The sequence below is a fragment of the Toxoplasma gondii genome, chromosome VIII, assembly GCF_000006565.2.
Source record: "Toxoplasma gondii ME49 chromosome VIII, whole genome shotgun sequence".
NCBI lineage: Eukaryota > Apicomplexa > Conoidasida > Eucoccidiorida > Sarcocystidae > Toxoplasma > Toxoplasma gondii.
This window is the reverse complement of record NC_031476.1, coordinates 5,517,195-5,535,470: the sequence shown is the minus strand read 5'-3', so window position 1 is coordinate 5,535,470 and position 18,276 is coordinate 5,517,195. Positions and strand designations below refer to the sequence as shown.

At 52.2% G+C, this 18,276-nt stretch overlaps 1 protein-coding gene across 1 annotated transcript; it reads right to left on the bottom strand.

Moving 5' to 3' along the window:
• Positions 1-533: 533 nt before the first annotated feature.
• Positions 534-14,991, bottom strand: TGME49_269930 (calcium binding egf domain-containing protein; the record flags this gene model as incomplete). The annotated part of the gene is made up of 13 exons (XM_018781563.1): positions 534-945; positions 1,336-1,534; positions 1,800-2,139; positions 2,564-2,825; positions 3,213-3,589; positions 3,895-4,257; positions 4,589-7,305; positions 7,883-8,201; positions 8,547-8,921; positions 9,328-9,631; positions 10,077-10,247; positions 10,991-11,175; positions 11,698-14,991. The coding sequence occupies 13 exons, from the start codon at positions 14,989-14,991 to the stop codon at positions 534-536; spliced, it is 9,318 nt and encodes a 3,105-aa protein (XP_018636599.1).
• Positions 14,992-18,276: the final 3,285 nt, after the last annotated feature.

The window sequence follows — 18,276 nt, the reverse complement described above, 5'->3', positions numbered from 1 at the left end:
TTCTGCAATAAGGAAATTGTGAATCGTTGTGTCCATGTCTATCAGCGTTCGCAGTCAAACTTTTTGCGTAGGTCATGGAGACGCATCAGGAACAGTGTCGTTATCCCGTTCCCGTGGAGCCCCTAAATGTCGTTAAAGTGATGCATTAGTGGAATATATGCGCATGTGCTGATATACATTATGCGTAGAGATGCATAAGTACGAATGGTTGTGTACGTGCGGCCGTAAACGTGACAATGAAATTTACATCCGAGAGTTATAACTGGGTTAAAACACAGATGAAAGAAAGCCACGCGTGAAACGTGAACGTCCGTGGTTCAGTTGCCAGAGCGTCGCTCGCGTCGTTCAGTGTAAATCAACATAGAAATTCCTGCATCTTTCACTGAAAACGAACGCAGAAATTTCATGCAGACAATCATTATTGATCCCCTGAAAAAGCTTATTTAAGGTGGCTGTACGCATCGATGATTTTGCCACGAGGTGATGTGATTGAGAAATTGCGTAGGGATCGTCATGGTTTGTTTTTTTGCTTTTCAACCGAGTGCCACCCGTGATGCGTATCTTCGCCGTTGTTCTTCTGCTATGATTTGTCTATGGTAGGCTTCAACGCTCTTCATTTTCTCGAGTGTTTCTTTATCTCTCATTCCTTCCTCGCTATCTCCTGGAAAAATGCGCCCAATTCTTTCTTTCCGCTCTCGGTCGGTCCGTGTCTCTCCTAGCGGCCGACTAGAGGAACTAAGGACAGAAGATGATGAAGACGGTGGAAGAGAATAGAGAGGTGTTTGGTGGGGGGTGGAACGATGTTGCTGAAAAGAAGAAACTGGTGCCCTTCTAGGCGGAAGAGGAATTTCTCTTTCGTCTTCAGAAGAAGAGGCGCCCATACAGCAGCAACAGAAGGCCGGCCGACGACGGACGGTCCTCGCACTTTGTGACCGTATTTCATTTCTGAAGATTAGAAGTCGACAACATGAGGAGAACAACATTAACGTTTTCTTGTCAACACTAAAGGAACAAATAAGTGCAAGCAAACACTTCACCATGCAAGTATATATTTATCCCGTACGTATATAATGCCAGTATATATTTATATACTTTCGTGGTGTTCGAGAGGGTGCAGGGCACAGACAAGAAGCGGAACAGCAGATCCTTGCCTGTGTGTACACGTTCAGTTGAAAGCGGTATAGGCGAACAGCAGTAGCGAGTCACTCCGTTTTAGTCCGGCCTGCATCACTCCTGAGGGATGCAAAGCGCACCTAGAGGGGCGTGTCCATTTCTGCACTTTAAGCAATGCCCAGGCAGCGAAGAAAAAGCTTGAAAAAAATGGACACGTCTCACCTTTTCTTTCTCCGTCTGCATATTTTGATGAGGCAGTTCAGGAGAATGAGAAAGGCCACAACGAAGAAACATATCTCCACTCCAACGATGATGGACCTAGGAACGTGGTCCGTGATCCAAGCAGGCAACCAGCTGGTTAGAAGGTCCAGCACATCGTGTGTGCCATACGCCTGAGATTTCGTGAGAAAGTGGTATTCTTCTGCAAACATGAAAGTGAACATGTGAAGCAAGAGTCCGAGAAACGGGAAGGCTACGAACAAACCAGCCGCTCTCGCGGGTACCGTGTTCGTGTCTAAGGGTTCCTTTCTTTATGTGTTGGGGGTGAAGGACGCCACAAACTCGTACAGAACTCCCGTGTAGACAGGCACCATACAATCTACGCTGACTCTTCTCCAGTCTGTGTTCAGTTGGGCCTGCGGTTACCCCCTTCGCCCCTCTCTTTTCCGCTTGAAGCGTCTTCTTACCGAGAGAGCTGACTGCGGCATACTCCCCAAAGGGTCCCGTCCGCAGAGGAGACGTTGGGTCCTCGAGTTGATATTGCAGCGCCAGAAGAATTTCCGCGGAAGTCAAAGGCGTTTCATCTTCCTTCACAAATCTCGCGTCTCTTCCTTCTGCCGCCAAGGCATTCTCCTTGTCACCCGTCTGGTGTACCCCGCCTTCTGTTGCGTCGCGGGAAGCAAAGGGACGTTTTTTCCGAGACGAAAAAGGAGAAGACGAAGGGGGGTGGATGCGAAGCAGAATGCTAATACTTCCTTCAGAGACCCTGAGGACCTCAATTCGCTCGCGGCTGAGCGTTGGGACTGCCTGACGATCGGGAAAGATGTGTGACAGAAAACAAGGCACAGCGGTACAAACGACCCATCTGAAGGACCGGGAAATTCAGAGACATACAAGCAGACACAAATGTAGAGACACAGATATATGTAAATACATAGTTGTATCCCTTTCGAGTGAGTAGTCACCATATATGAGATACAGCTCCTATACTGTGGCTGCGCCTCCGTCTCACCGTGAGGTACCGCTGCACATACGAATCTAGTTGACAGAAATGCGTACTGGCTCAGGCCTATTGACATGTCTTGACATGTATGCCTATAACATGAATAGCTGCATGCGCATCTATGTATTTGTGTCCAACTCGTCGTGCGGGAATTCGAAAGTGTCTTATGAGCATGCATGGACGCGAAAAGGTGCACAGTTGTCCGAGTTCCTTCCATGCGATGCTTACCTCAGCGACGGAGTCTCTGAACAGGCGCGTGAATCCATCGATGCCTCCTTCTCTCTCCATCGTTGGGCGAAAGTCGACAGAAACGACAAACCTGGCGTGTAGGACAGACGGTCCTTTGACACACTGGCGTCCGTCGCCTTCGTAGCCTTCTCGGCAGCTACAGAAATAACCTCCTTCCGTGTTGATACACAGCGCGAGCGAGGCAGGGGCGCAGGAAGCCAGACCCTCTTCACATTCGTCGATGTCTTCGCAGGTGTCTGCTCTGGAGGAACGGGACAACACACCCCGCACAAACCCCGCGCCGCTGTCCAAGAGACTTTGCCACAAAGCCGCAAGAAACGCTTCACGGCGAAACCCACTGGAACAGTCAGAGTCTTAACAGAGAGGACAGCGAGGCAGGGAAGGCTGAGAAGCGCGACGAATCAGACCTCGCCGCAAACCACCGAAAGGAAGCGCTTCGTTTCTCAACTGCGGCACATGGAGAAGGCCCTCGAAGCAACTGCTCAGAGTCGACGGCATGCGCCTGTCCCCGATTCCCCGCCCCCTTCAAGGGTCTCGTTTTACAGTCCACATCTAACGCTTCACTTTCGCATCAAGCTCTGGGAGACCAAATGACACGCGATAAGAAACAGAGAGCTTCGACACTTACGTCGTTCGGACGTAGCCTTCGCTGCACCCACAGGAGCCGTCTGGCAAGCAGTGCAGGGTCGCGAGGCATGAGGGCCTGCCTTCTTTGTCGACACACTGCGCGACTGAGTTGCTCGTATCGCCTGGAACGAGGTCTGATTGAGGCACACAGAAGGTGACGCCGTCGCCGACGTAGTGGGCCTTGCAGACACATCGAAAACTCCCTTTTGTGTTGATGCAAAGAGCGGCAGGGTGACATGGAGAAGTTTCTTCCGCTGCGCATTCGTCGATGTCTCTGCAGTTCAGTCCGTCGCCCTCGTAGCCAACTTTGCATCGGCACCGATACGAGCCCTTGGGAGTGAACCATACTGTGGACGTCGCTGGCGCGCTCTGTGAAGCCTGAAGAGGCCTCAGAGAAGAACGACGGGGAGAAGATATAAGCGGGAAAACGCAGGAAAGGACGAGCATGCACGGGGACATGAGAGACGAAAAGGACAGGCGAAGGAGGCGAACAAGACAGAAAACAAATGGTAGACAAGGGAAAGAAAAGGAGCAGAAATGGGCCTTAAAAACGAATCAGAGAAAAGGTGAAGCTGTGAGAGACACGTCGGACGTAGGAAAGCCTGAAGACGAACTCGAAAATATGTTCTGCCTGCTCTTGTCTCGCTTCTCTGCTGCTCGCTCCGCACCACAGCTTCGCTCACCTGATTTTCTATGGCACTTTCCTGCGTCGTTGGTTTTCTGTCGGAACCAACCTTCCCCATCGATGTCTGGCTGTCGTCTGCTTCCGGTGAGTAAAGGAAGTCAGACAGAGTCGAGGAGGCGAATGACGGGGCAGAGACAAATGCAGAAGCAGGAACAAACGAATTGGAAGAAGCAGGAGAAGAGGCGGAAGGAGTAGAGGAGGAGGAAGAAGAAGCAGGTTGCCTCTGGATCCCTTTTTCGAAGTAAACGAGACGGGTGCGAGGCGGGAGATTGTCAGCAGAAAGCGAAAAGTCCGAAGAAGTGGGATTTTCTTCGCATATCGCGTTCAGGCCACACTGGTTGTTTATGCAAGGGCCTGTGGGCTACAAAAGCAAAGAGAGAAAGAACTCGAGCACAAACGGTGACGAGGACGACCTGAACACAGAGGACGAGTTCACGCGAAACGACCCGATTGCAGTGGAGAGGAAAAAGGCAGGAGATAGCACAAGTGTGAAGCTAAATATCGACCCAGGAAAAGACCCTTCGAAGACAACAGCGAAAAGTGGGCGAGAGATCTGAAGGTAAAGAAGAGAGCAGCACACATGTTTCACCGACGAGAGAAGACAGAGAACACATAGACACGAACCCCAAGGCTATACAGCGTGGTTTGCCATTTGATTCTCGTTCGAACTTTCTGTCTTTCACTTCACCCACCTGCTGCTGGTCTAGCCACAGGCGGCCTAGTCGACTGCGGTGCGGACAGTCACCGCCATCAGCCGCGAATTCTGGCCGATCGCAGGGCGGGTCGCATATCCCGTCGCCTATCCAAGTCAGCTCGCAAACGTCTCCTTTCGTTTTCTGTTCTCCGCTGTCGAACGAGAAGAAGGATGAGAAGAAGGAGAAAGGCGAAGACGTCGTCTCTTCTGGGGGCGCGGGCAGAGACAGAAGAAAGCCTCCTCGTTTTTCCGTGATGCTCTGCATCACAAAACCTAAGATGTGGCGTGTGTCGATCTCCGCGAGGCCCCCGCCGTTACCTTCAGACATGTCCCTGCGGTCGGTCTCTCCTTCTTTCTGCTTTCTCGCAGGTGTGGAGTCGCCCTCCTTGCCATGCGTTTTCTTCTCCTTCTGCAGTCGCGCGTAGGTTCCCCGGGAGACCGAAACGATCTCCAGTTCACCGACATCTTCTTTTTCTCCCCAAAGAAACAAGACGTCCCCAGCGAGTTCTTCCATCGTGATTCTCGTCCATTGAGGTGCCTGCGTTTCTCCTTCATCCCCTCTTTCCTCCCGCTTCTCTTCGCGTTCGCTGCTCCTGGGTCCCGGATCTTCTCCCCCCTCTTGGCCCTGCTCCTGTTCCCCTCCGCCTTCCTTTTTTCCACTCTGTGCATTCCCAAGCCACCAATCGGTTCTCTCCGCCTCACGTGGCGACGCTCCTGAGCTCGTTTCTTCATCTTCTGTTCCTCCGTCTTTTCGCTCTTTCCCCTCCGTCCTTCGTCCCGCCTCACTCTGTTCTCTGTGCTTCTCGCGGTCTCCTGAAGCAGCGAAGGCTTGCCCCTCTCGCTCCTCCCGCAGGGCCGCAGCCAGCTGTTCCTGTAGCAAGGTCTCACGCCGCTCTGCTTCCTCGTCTGTCGCCTCTCCCCAGCGCGGGGCTTGGCTTTTCTCTGAGGTCAAGGATGCCGAAGCGGAACGGTCCGGCGGATGGAAACGCTCGAACGTGAACCTTTTTCGAATCGGCAGGAGGATCCCGCCGCTGGTCTGTGGACGCTCGGTAGGCATGTTGTTAACCACCACGTAGAGAGACAAGTTGGCCACCCTGTCTCCCTCCATTTCGCCTAGGAGGTACGCGCGTTCTCCACACGCCCTTCCGTCTTCTCTCTGGCCTGTCACGCCGCTTGACGCTCCGGGGAACACATAAGAAGAACTGGAAGAAGCCGAGGAAGAAGAGCCAAGAGCTTCGCGGCGTTTCGATTGCAGGTGGCGGCGACCCGCACTCCCGGCTGCAGCATCGGGGAAGGAAACCAGCGTCTCTGACGAGACCACGAAAGGCCGAGAGAAAAAAGGCCCTTTTGCCCGTTTTTTCACGACTTCCCACCCTCCCCTGTCTTCTCCGCTCTCCCCTGGTCGCCCTGTAGAGGAAAGCCGTTCCCTGGACGTATTGACTAGGACCTCAGAAAAACCGCCTTCTTTCCGACTTCTTTGCTCTGTCTCCTTGTTAGCCTCTTGCCACTCTTCCGCGTCCGCCAGTCGGCGCGCCGTGAGCACACTGGTTCGATCAGAAGTCCGAGGTTCGTGAGAAGAAGAGGCCGAAGGCAGGGGGCTTCCAGGAGACTCCGAACGAGACGGGGCGAGAGACGGAGCAGAAAGAGAGGTCGAGTTTCCATGCGCGAATGCCGAGGACGCGACACTTCCCCGAGCGCATTCAAGTCCCGCGGCGTCTTCGTAGAAAATAAAAGGAAATGTGAAGATTCGACGCTCTTCAGTGTTTCGTCGAGAAGGACTTTCAGGGACATCTTGCATGGCGACTAGGAGAGACTCCAAGTAGTCATCCTTTCCTTCATCTTGGATCCAGTCTTCTCCGTCGGATTCTTCATCTGCGTCATCTTCTTCGCTTTCTGTCTGTCGGTCCAGCGCCAGCGGTAGCCTCCGAGGATCCTTGAAAGAAGGCAGAACTGCTCGCTTTTGTCGAAGAAGCCACACGCGCTCGTCCCACCAGCTTTCAACGACTGAAAGGTTTTCTGCCTTCCGTCGCTGCGCCTTAGCTTTATTTCCATCTGCATGTGCTTCTTTTCTGTCGCCTTCCTTTTCTGGAGACACAGAAGACGAAATGGAAGCCGGTTCTGAGGCTTCCGGGGCGCGCCGCTTCGTGTCTTTTCTCTCGTTTCTCTCTTCCTTTTCTTCACCCCTTGGCTTCTTCTCCTCTACTTTGCCGTCCTTCCTGGTCGCTCCTGTCTCCCCGTATCGAACAGATGGACTTCTTGAGTTTTCTGCTGGCCTGACTTGTTTGCCTGTCCCTAGCATCTCCTCATCTTCAGACGTCCTGTGTTTCCTTTTTTCTGGATTCCTGTCGTCTTGTCTTTCTTCCTGCGGCTCGTCCTCGTCTCGTTCTTCGCCTAAAGACCCTCCCCAGTCTATGTCGTTGATGTCTGTCATGGAGGCCTGCAGGGTGCTGAAAACTTCTACGACAATGTGAAGATCTCCCTTCTCTCTCGCCCTCGCCCACTCTGTCGCTGAGTTCACTCCTCTCGGGGAAGCAGGAGGCGGACGAAGAGACGCAGGACGCGAGGAGGACGCAGGCACCAGGGACGATGACGGAGGAAGGAATGCCAAATGCACTTCGTGGCTCTGCAACTCTGTGCTTTGCTCGTTTCTCTTGCGCTGGGGATGAGATGCGTCAGACGCCGACGCCTCCTTGCCATGCACCGAAGAAACGAATCCTGAAAAACACACCACAAACGCGACCTGGCAGGCATGCTGCGTGCAAGGGAGCGCTAGCATGCTCATGTTCTTGTATATATACATATATATAAACATGCATATATGTGCATATGTATATATATAATTAGATATTTTGTTCATCAATGTACTGTGTGACCTTGGTGATGTGGGCCGTGGCTGAAACTTGCTGTCTTTTAGGAGTGCATGGACCCAGGTCTCTGTTGCGTGCATTCAGAAAAGGAAGGGAAGAACCTGAAGGTGAGGTGTGTCTAGAACTTGAGGTAAAGTTGTGAGTGGATCGATATCCGCCTCGTTAAATAGGCGACTCCATCTCAACAGCTTCGTCTATAAACGGAGGGTGAACCGCGATCGAAGCAGTTCGGTGGGGTGTGGGTGTACCAAGGTACCCAGTGTCGCACTGGAGGAAAAAGGCTTGTGAAGACAGGAGCACCCCAGAGACGCGAGTATCCCAGAGAGGGGAGGACATTTCGGGGGGGGGGAGAGAACGCAGCAGCTTCAGCAAGTGGACATGGAACTGAACCTTGGCTTCTGGACGCCCAGCGACTTCAGTCTCACCCCTGAACGTGAGAGCGAACATGAGACTTGAGGGTGCGATGGCTGCCAGACCGACTAGAGGGTTGCCGCGCTGTCTCCTCCCTCCGAGGAGTCGCGCCTCCAACACCTCGAACGGTTCCTCTTCAGCTTCCTCTGCTGGTTGTGGAGAGGCTTCCGTCGCCTGCGGGGGTGGCGCAGACCCAACAGGAGAAGAAAAGTAGCACGCGCCTCCTCTCTGGTTGTTCTGGACCGACTTGACGAAGGAGGCGTAGCGAGACTGGACCGACCGGTGATACTGTTCTGCCCACAACGCCGCGCCGCGGGTGTTTTTGCAGTGTAGCTGCAGCCAACGAAAGTTCAGAGAAGGAACGCGCTGGAGGGAGACCAAGAGGAAGGCGACGCCAACAAGAAAAGGCTGTGCTGCTCTTCGCGAAACGCGGCTCCTTCCCTGTCTACGCAGAGGCCTTTCTGAAGGAAGGGAAGTGCTCTCTACCGCTTCTCGCTGCCTTCGGGAGTTCAGGGAGAGCGCGGCTTCGAAAACATCGAAGTAGCCGTTGGTCGGGATCTCACACTTGGAGCCATACTCCGTCTCAGAGGTACAAGAATCAAGAGTACCCCTGTTTCGTCGATTTTAACATTTAACGAGGACTCACACGGAGGATTTCGTTTCTCGTGGAACTCTCACCTGCATATTGGGATCGGGGAAGTACATGCTCAGACCTGCATATCTGCCGTCCTCCCGCCCTCCGACCTCCATGACCACCATGGCCTTCAGCATCCGTCGAAGACTCGCAACCTTCTCGGAGACAGACAGCAGCGGCGCAGGCGCAGCTCTTTTCCTAGGCGGAGACGCTGAGCTTGTCGGGGCAGAAAGAGAAGGCGAGGAAGAGTAGATCTGCTGTCTCTGGGCAGAGAGAAGGCGCAGCAGGTGGTCGAGGAAGTCGAGAAGGTCGAAGCAGGAGCACAAGCTGACCATTTCACAACCTCGGATTGTGAAGGAGGCCGCGAGGGCACGCCGAACGACGGCAGAGATGGAACTCCCTCCGCACGCAAACAAATGCTGAAAGACAAGCAACCAACAGAGCGACGAGCTGCAGCGGTAAAGGCGGGAGAAGGAAGAGAAAGTGGAAAAGTAAGAGTGCGACGCACAGCGAAAGAGAGGCAGCCACAAGCCTGAAGAGATGCAGTGTCCCCAACGCGTCCGAAAACGAGCGAAAACCTGACATGACAACAGCAAAAGGAACACCCATTTTCTGCAGGTTCCGCTGCTGCTGTCTGCTCTCTTTTGTCTTTCTTCTCTCCGTTGGGTTCTCTTTCTTAGTTCGAGACGTCCGTCGGGGCATTAAGAACGTCTGAGACCGCAGGCCGCTTTAAAAGAAGACGGGTGCCAGGTTTCCCTCACTTCTGTGTTTTCTTTTCTCTCCCACTTCCTTCTGCGGGGTTTCGTGTTTCGGTTTTCGACTCACATCCATGACTTCTTCGAACTTGTGTTTGAATGTCAGAAACGTTTTTACTTCTATCAGCGAGAGCGTCAAGGCGACAGAGGTTCGCGGATGGAGCGCGTAACTGGCGACGAATCGAGAGGCGTATTCGTAGGCTGTGGAGAGACGAAAGGGCGCGGGAGATGCAAGAGAGGAGACAGATGCTGACAGAGACGCCGGGGTAGAGAAATCTGAAGAAAAGAACGCTCTTCGGGACGGAGGCTGGCGAGAGCGAGACCCAGCCGCATGTGCGCCGTCGTCGAGGAAAAGAGTCGTAGGGTCGGTCAGGCTGAAAGGTCAAGGCGAGAACGACTCACTCTGGCACAAACATGTGCGAGAGATCGACGGGTGAGACCAGTTGGAGGAACGGAGAGAACAGCGCAATAGAAACGAGACAGAGATGCAGAAAGCGGGGACGGGAAGCGCTGCGACGGTGAGGAAGAAGTGAAAAGTAACAGGAGCTGGGTCCCGTCTCTGTGGCCAGGTCCTGCCTGTTCAGTTCACACGCGTGTAAAGGAGACAACTGTGTGTCGAGCTCGGAAGAGAAGGGTGCGAGCAGGCGCCGAGTTGCTCGAAGAAAGGAGGTGAAGCGAACGGGGCAGGTGGGGGAAAGAGGAGAATGGAGCTTGGGAGGCACCGCAGAAACACGGGAGGGGACGAGGAAAGAGGACAGGAGGCAGCGAAGCAGATGAGGACACGAACGAGACCGAACTTCCTCAATGTCAACTTCTTACTGATAATTCCATCCATGGCCTGGTTCGTTGTCTTCACTCGCAATAACAAAGTGGGCGAAGGGAGCAACGGCTTCGAGGACGTCGTAACTCGCCATCAGACAAGCATCAAATCCTAAGACGCTGAATTTGAATGCGGGGTCGTTCTTGCCCCGAACGCTTCCTCGCAGACCCCTAGCAGACAGAAATGAAAAGAGATTCAGCCAAGAAATACCGCTACGTTATGCAGACGCGAACCTGTCTCTCGGCAAACGGTGAAACAGTGGTCTTCGGCGGTCGCCTGCGAAACGAAAACTGGTGTCGCTTGCGTCCCTTCGAGTCTGACAGTGAGGACCGAGCTACGGAACCACCAGTGGTGGGTATGCGTCGTAGAGGACAAGTGGAGACAACATCGTTTGGTGAAGCTACACACAATGGTGATACAGAAGACTGAAAAGCGGAATGCATGTGTACAGATACATGAGCGTGGAAGATAATAGGCAGACAGATATGTGCAATTAGAAGGGCGAATGGAGAGTTGACAGGTAAACAGAGAAGCAGATCGCCAGGTAAACCGATAGAACCGAGTGTCAGAATCCATATGGAAAGCGCTCCAGAGCGACAGAAACAAGGCCATTCTATATATCTCTCTCTTTCTATGGAGACACGGATGCACAATTGTGTGGGAAGTGAGAGATGGGGAGACTACGACGTAAGCGAACAAACCTCTTTCTTCATGAAAGCAGACGAAGGCAGACCGAAAGGTGAACTGGCCGTACACAGAGAGAGGCCTGGTATCACACAAGCAGTTTGGTCGATGGACAAATCTCGGAAGAGGTAAACTGCACCGACACTCTCAGCTCATCTCGAAATGTCAGGAGGTTGCTTGACAAATGGTAAAACTCGCATCCCCACAAGTGCCTTCTTTTCTTTCGTACTTTTGCAAGCCTTGCACTATCTCCTTCAAGCTCATCGGTGAGTGGTCGGCGTTGCTCTCGTCGTCTCCGAAACCCACCCAGGCGCTTCCGTGATTCCAAAGAGTCAGGGCCGCATGTCTCGTGGGGAAAAGGTTCAGGTTCCTTTCAATGAAGGCCGCGAGAACAGAGGGTGAATTCATGTCCACCTTGCGCGAAAAGACGAGACACAACCAAAGACTGACAAAGCGTACACCACTGTGTAGTCCTTTGTTCACGTATTACATGTATGGCACACGCAACCAATGAATTCTGGAATAGATCCCGCGGGTCGGAACTTACCTGACAATGATATCTTCTTCCTTTTTGCATAGTTCTTCTCGTTTTGAAACAGCTTCAGCAAAAAAACATGTGTTTAGACTGAAGAGGGAAAACGGCATCCTGCCGGATGCAAATGACTATACAGGAGGAAGTATCTATATATGTGTGAAAAGGAGAGAAGCTGTGTGAACCGACATGCACCTTCAGGTATGTTTCCATAGACGAAGCGATGCATATGGGCGCATGAATAGAAGTCGATCCGCACTCTCTGTGCGTCACCACATGTATTTATATATGTGTGTGCAACAAATAGACCTCTTCGTAAAGAGTTAGACACGAGGAAGAGTTTGAACCTCTCGCCTCTACTCCAAGAGGAAGACCATCCCAAGATGAAGTTCGTTACTCCATACCTCTCCGAGATCTCTCAGCAGCATCCATTCGAATCCTCCGTCCTCATTTTTAACTCTCAAGAGTTCATAAGCAGTTTCTGAGCTAAGTTCCACGGTTCCTTGCCAGCCTTCCTGGACAGAAATCGTCTTGTTTCCTCGGACGCGAATCTTCCCCTTTTGCGTGTACTCAAGGTTCCCGCAAATGTGGACGCGGCCTATGCTGGCTTCTGTCGCTTTGCTGGGGCTTCCGCTTTTGGGTCGATCTAGGAGAGCCACGATATACATCTGGCCTAGCGCTAGGTGAGGCGCGAGTGGGGGAGGCGTCTGGCTAGCTGCGCCTCCAGGAGTGCCACCTCCAGAGACGCCTGAGTTCTGTGCAGCCAAAATCGCATTCAGAGCCCGGCGGCCTACGTACGGACTCAAGATTTCCTCCATGTCCAGGAGGGCAGACTCCTCTAAGTTGTTGTCGGCGTGGAGGAAAAAGAGGTGGAGAAAGTGAAGCAGAGGCAAAGCGGAAGCTGAGGACGGCAGTGCGCGACAAACAGAAGACGCGGAAGGCGGAGGTAGCGCAAACGGAGATTCAGCAAAGGAAGAAAGAAGAGGGCGGAAAGAAGCAGAAGAAGGTGAAGCAGAGGTTGACGACGTCGAGGAGGCCGACGTAGAAGGGGATCCAGAGGAGAAGACAGATGACGAAGAAGAGGGAGGAGGCGTTGAAGAGGATGTGGAGGTGAAAGCTGGTGAAGAACTGGGAGGTGAGGACGCAGTCGCATTGGACACAGACGTCTGTCCAGTGATGAATTCCCAGCAGGTCTGGAGATCGACAAATCCAGCGAGCGCTTGAAACCAGTCTCCAACTGCCCCATATTCATCGCTGAGCTCACTCGCTTCCTCTCGCCGCCCCGAAGAACTGGAACCGACTATTGGTGGAGCTTCATCTCTCTTGCGGATCGAGAGACAGCGTCCAGTTCCGTCCGAGTACAGACGTCGGAGCGAGGAAAACTTTAAATCGCAAGACAGGCAGTTGTCGGCTTTTTGGTAGCAACAGTCAGCTCGGCATGTCAAGCAAGAAGGGTGGCAGTGGCCCACTACACGATCTTTCACTTTTTCTCGGTCCTTTTCTCCCTCTCCCCGTCGCTGCTCAGTGTCCACGCGACCTCCCACAAGCCGGTTCTCAGCAGCGAAGGAGCAAGGCATGGTCGACGCCGAAGCAGAAGAGGACAAGGCGGAGGGAGAAGAGAGGGAACAAGAGGAGGAGAAGGCCGAAGACGGTTTTTCGGGGTGAGGAAGAGAAGGGGAGAAGTGGGTGCAGGAAGAAACAGCGTCGCTTTGCTCGCTGTTCAGGTTCAAGCAAATGTCCGCAGCAGACCGCGATACGTCACCAGGAGCGACTGGAACACAGAAACCGCTGCCGTCGGGGTAGAGGGGAGCAAGGATGTAGGGCAGAGAGTGAAGCTGCGAAGAAGAGAGAGCAGAAGACGAGGGAGAGAGGAACTCGCTCGACCCGGAGATGTAGGGCAAACCTGAAGACACCGACGCACCGGGGGTAGACCACAGCGCGGGAGAGGACAGAGACGAGGCAGAAGCAGAAGATGAGAAGGTGAACACTTCGGAAGGAGACGCTATCTGATTCGGACAAGAGCGACAGGCATTCTGCGCTGCAGGCCGAGAACAAGAGAGACAACTCGAATGGCATTTCTTCCGCTCCGAGGAAGGAGATGAAAGGGGGGAGAAACCGTCCAGTGAAGCCTCCAGTGTGAACGGCGCCGCAGAGCGAAGGCCAAGGCCCCCAAAAGGGACTGGACTTGTTTGTTCTCCGATGGGCCATGGCTCAGGACTTTCGGTTCCTGCTCCCTCGGCACTTTCCTTCCCCACTTGTCCTCTCCTGTCTCTCCATCCTCTCCCTTCCTCTTTCTCTCTTCTTCGTTCTTTCCGGGGCGTTTCAAGGAGCGGCGCAGCGCTGCCATAAAGCAGGACGGGAAGGCCTCGGAGATCCCAGGAAGGCGAGAGAAGAGAAAACGCCGGGCGCAGAGACAACGAACAGAGTGAGGAAGAAAGGTCGGCGAAAAAAGAGAAGATCGAGAGCCGTGTGTCAGACGGACGCGAGGGTCGAGAAGAGGGAACAGAAGGCGGCAACGAAGAAAAAGGACGAGACGAAACAGGCAAAACAGGGTCTTGTTTGCGTTGTAAAACTGCTTCCCGACATTTCTGGCTAGCAGCGGCGGGCATCAACAATGATTCCAAAGAGAGAGAACTTGCGAGAGAAGAGGAAGACAGAGATGAGGAAGAAGAGAATGAAGGCAAGCAGAAGGAACGGGAAAACAGTGTGGGTAGCCAAGAAGCCTCAACATGATTCACAGAGGTCGGCGAGCTCTGGTGTGCCTTTCGTTGCCTTCGCCAGGTTCGCGTTTTCAATCTCGCATGTGTGGTCCGCAGGAGTGAGGCGGAGGCGCGGGAGAAGCGAAAAGGAAACGAAAAAGCAGAGCGACACTTCAGCCCTGTTTCGGCGCGCGCGGCGCGTTCGCCAGAAAGGGGACAGAAGAAGACTATTTTGTTGATTTCGTCCGTCAACTCATGCGGAACTGTCGTCGCCGTTCTCCCAGAGCACTTGTCTCCTTCTCGCAGCCATCTCTCTGCCGCTTTCTCAGCCGGCGGGAGCATCTGTGTTCGCGTGGATTCACGAACGACAACGGTCGCTGTACCACGGGGAGGGAAAGCCAGAGTAAGAAGAAAAAGGCCGTACCAGAAAAACGCAGGCCTTCTCCTTCTGGGGATCCATTTCGGAGACCTTCGTGGTCTCCAGAAAGACTGAACTGTTGGCTTCGGACGTCGGAACTGTCCGCCGAATGGGTTTCGCGCAGAAAAGCAGGGACAGACACAAGCAAAAAACGCCCGGGAAAGTCCGTGTTTCCCGGACAGGAGAAACGGAGCGAAGCCCAACTGCGTCAGAGCCACACAGGTGCCAAGAAAGACAACGCAGTAGCCCCCCCCTTCGAGCATCCACTTTCCGAAAAAAGCTTCCCAAGATGGCGTTTGCAGATACCAGTCCAGGAACGAAGCACTGAGGCTGAACAAAAGCGCTCGACAGAGAGGAAGAACGACGATAGAAGACGCCGAAATGGTTACAAGGAAAGCGGCAACGAGCAAACATCGCCGACGGACAGAAGAGGAAGAGAAGGCTGACGGTGTCTTGGCAGGAAACCGGGATTTCTCTTCACAGAACTGCGAAAACAAAGAAGCACAGGGACCATGGAGGACAGGCCACAACGAAGACAGTGAGGCCATCTGAGAGGAAGAGGAAGGGAGTCGCGGCTCCATCGGCTGTCGACCCAAGTTTCTCTCCGCCTTCTCTCGATTCGGACCCGCGCAGCCTTGCTGGTTTTTCTTTGCATCGCGAGAGTAGCTCGAATTGTCAACTGCTAACGCCGCCGCACGCAGTCTCGGTTCTGTCTTTCGCTCTCTATTGACACTCGACTTCATCGCTGGCGCGCGCGAAACCGTGAAAGAAATAGACGGACAAAACGAAGAGAAATGAGAAGAAATGTTGGACTGCGAAGAAAACGCTGAGGCAGGATAGACTGGAAAACGGAACAGAGAGAGAAGATGAGGGGAGAGGCACACCTAAAGAGACTAAAGATGCAGACAGAAAACAGGCAGCAGACGAAGAGACGGCGACATCGAGAGACGAATATATCGATCTCGACATGTGTCAGAGCGGTCAGCACAACTGTATACTGTCCCTCCGGAGGCTGACTTCCCTCCTGTGTTCTCCATCGACACAGACACGGAGAGAAGGCAAAACCGCAAACGGTGGATAAGATACCAAAGAATCAAACAGTTGAGGGAAGGGCAGAAAAAATCTGAGAAAAAAGACCACGAAAGAAAATGTCAAACTAAGGTGTTTACTCGGGGTGGGCTCAAGCTTCAAAACGTTCCGCCTCTCTCGAAGTCTTCAGCCTCTCTTTTCCACCTTTTTCCCCTCCAGAATCTTTAAAGGAACAAGCGAAACCTTTGACGCCAGAGGATTCTCTGGACAGAATCGGAAGGGAAACATGTGGGAAAACGGCAGAAAACACGTTGCAGTGAAGAAGACAGACAGCAAGTGAGAGTCAAATACAAGGTCGCGCGCAGGATGGTATCTCAGAGCCATGTCGGCATTTCCATGTGCACCGCGAAAGGGTCCACACAAGTCTACCCTCAGAGTCGTTTACGTACTTCGCGTGAAACCTACCGAGATCTGACTGTCTCCTTTGTCCCCCCAAACAGGGCACTTCTAGCCTCCCTCCAAACAACAAACTGAAGGAAATGCATCAGAGAGTCAACACGCGAATCGAAAAGCAAAGTCAACAGGAAAGCGAGGAAAAAGAGGTAAAATGTTCGAAAGATACACTCGCTCGGTAGCGGTAGAGCCGTTCAGACTGTGTACAAAAGACAGGAAAAACAGTAGCTAGAAACAGGTGAACCAACGTTCTCATGCGATTGCCAATCGGAACTTTTAAGTCAACAGCAGAGAGGAGAGAGGAAGCAAAAGCGAAACTTACCACAAAGAAACGAGGTGCATGAGAAGAACGGGAAAAGCTTTCTCTAGCGTTTTCTAGAGTCAAAACGAGCAGCAGGACACTGAAATCGAAAACGAGCCAGTTCCTTGTACGCAAATGACACTGTGGAACAAAAGAGAATGACCTTCAGACACGCACCGTCTTTTTCACCTCAAAAAAGAATGAAAAGGCGACAGAAGCCACAAAAGTGTTTGCGGCGCTGGTAGATCGATAGCGCTGGCGGCATCGCACACGTAGCATCCACGCACATATTGATGTTTTTTGATAACAGGCGATGCAGACAGAGCAAAATGCGAAGAAAATGAGGAAGTTGAATAGCAAAAAAGTCAAATCGCTCTCAGCGTGCTTTCTATCCACAAGGTCCACCACCGGAGACAGCGTTTGGAAATATCGGTTTTGGTGAGCAATGCTTAGCGGAAGAAGACGCACCTGTTATATTATTCAGCAAGTTGAATTGCAAACCACAGAAGACATGGGAGAAAAAAGAGGAAACTGTGGCCGGAAGAGACAGAGTAGAATCGATGGGCAAGATCCGGCGGCACCGCACTGCACGCGAGACAGCAGACTGGGCGCAATCTGGAAGGTACAGAAGAAAACAGAGATCTCACCTGTTTTCTGAATGACGACGTTGACGATAAAAGACTGATCTCGGATCTTCGTCAGTGCAAACGAGACAAATTGAGATACAATGCATGAAGCGGAATGGCGGGATATGTCGTCTTTACGTATCGATCTGTTTTTTGTCCCGTTCTAATACAGCCAACTACGAACTTCAAAAATAAACAGACAGGAAGGCACAAGCCGTGTTCTGTTGAGATTTACCTACTTGCATAAAGCATCTTAAGCGTATGAAAAAGGCGTTGAGTCTACAGAAGAATGCCTTTCCTTAGTCGCCTCCCTACACTTTTTTGTGCAACTGGGAGCGTGCGAAACAATACAGACCCGGAACCGCTGGCAACTCCCTGCTGTCGAACTGTGTCAAATGCGCAGAAGAGCAAAACACTAAAGACCATTCTTCCATCTTTTTCAATAAAGTCCTTTCAGCCATTTTTCTAGTTGGTGGTTCACGACCATAAGGGATACCTAAGGGACAAACGGCAGATCGCGGCTGTATCTTCTAGAGTGTTGCTCTGGGGTTCTGTTCCTTTTTTGAGTTGTCTGTCCGTCTTCCGGATATTTTTACGGTTCGTTACTCCTCAGGAGCAAATTGATGTCCACATACAAGCAACAGAGGAAAATCCGACACTGAAACCTTTTTCAAAACGAGATTCGCTATGCGGCCATGTAGCGTCGACTCGCCATCCATTTCAGTCATGCACAGCAGGAAATCTCTGCAATACACCCTGCGGGAAAATGTCAACTAGACCCGAAAGTACCTTTATTCAAAAGCATGGTTCACTTAGAAGTGGCTCTTGTCATGTAGATGCCAAAAGACGCGTGTGCCTAGCGGAAAATATACCAGTACAGAGAGTTCAAGGAAAATACCAAGTGAGCATTAGTTCTAGTGTAACACTCGTATCGTGCGTGGCATCATTCACGCGAGAACAAGAAGACTACGACGCGTCAAATTTGTGTATGGGAAAGAGGAGAAAAATGAGCGCCAGCTATTGTCCATTCACAAGATCGGGTGAAAGAGTTTAAACGACTGATAGCGGGTTCGAGAGACGCGATTGTCAACGCCTGTATGAGAAACTGTACACCACTCAATGGAGTTGTGCTTGGCTTACAATTGTGTAAGCTTCTGGAACCAAGAGGATTTGTATCCCCTAATTCTTGCGTAAGGCTGGCCGACGAAACATGATCATTTGCACCATATATGTGCAGATTTACTCTACGCAGCTCAGGGCGGTGTCTGGCAATGTACGAAGTACAGATCTCTCCATTTCGATCCTTAAAAGCATATGCGTATACACGTTTAGGCTACGAAGTGTGGAGTGGTCCAGCATCCACGCATGTATATTTAAATATGAATTTATCAACCACTTTTGAATCTGTGTGTAGCGATGTGATGAAGGACGCCAAGAACCCCAGGTGGAGTGACGTT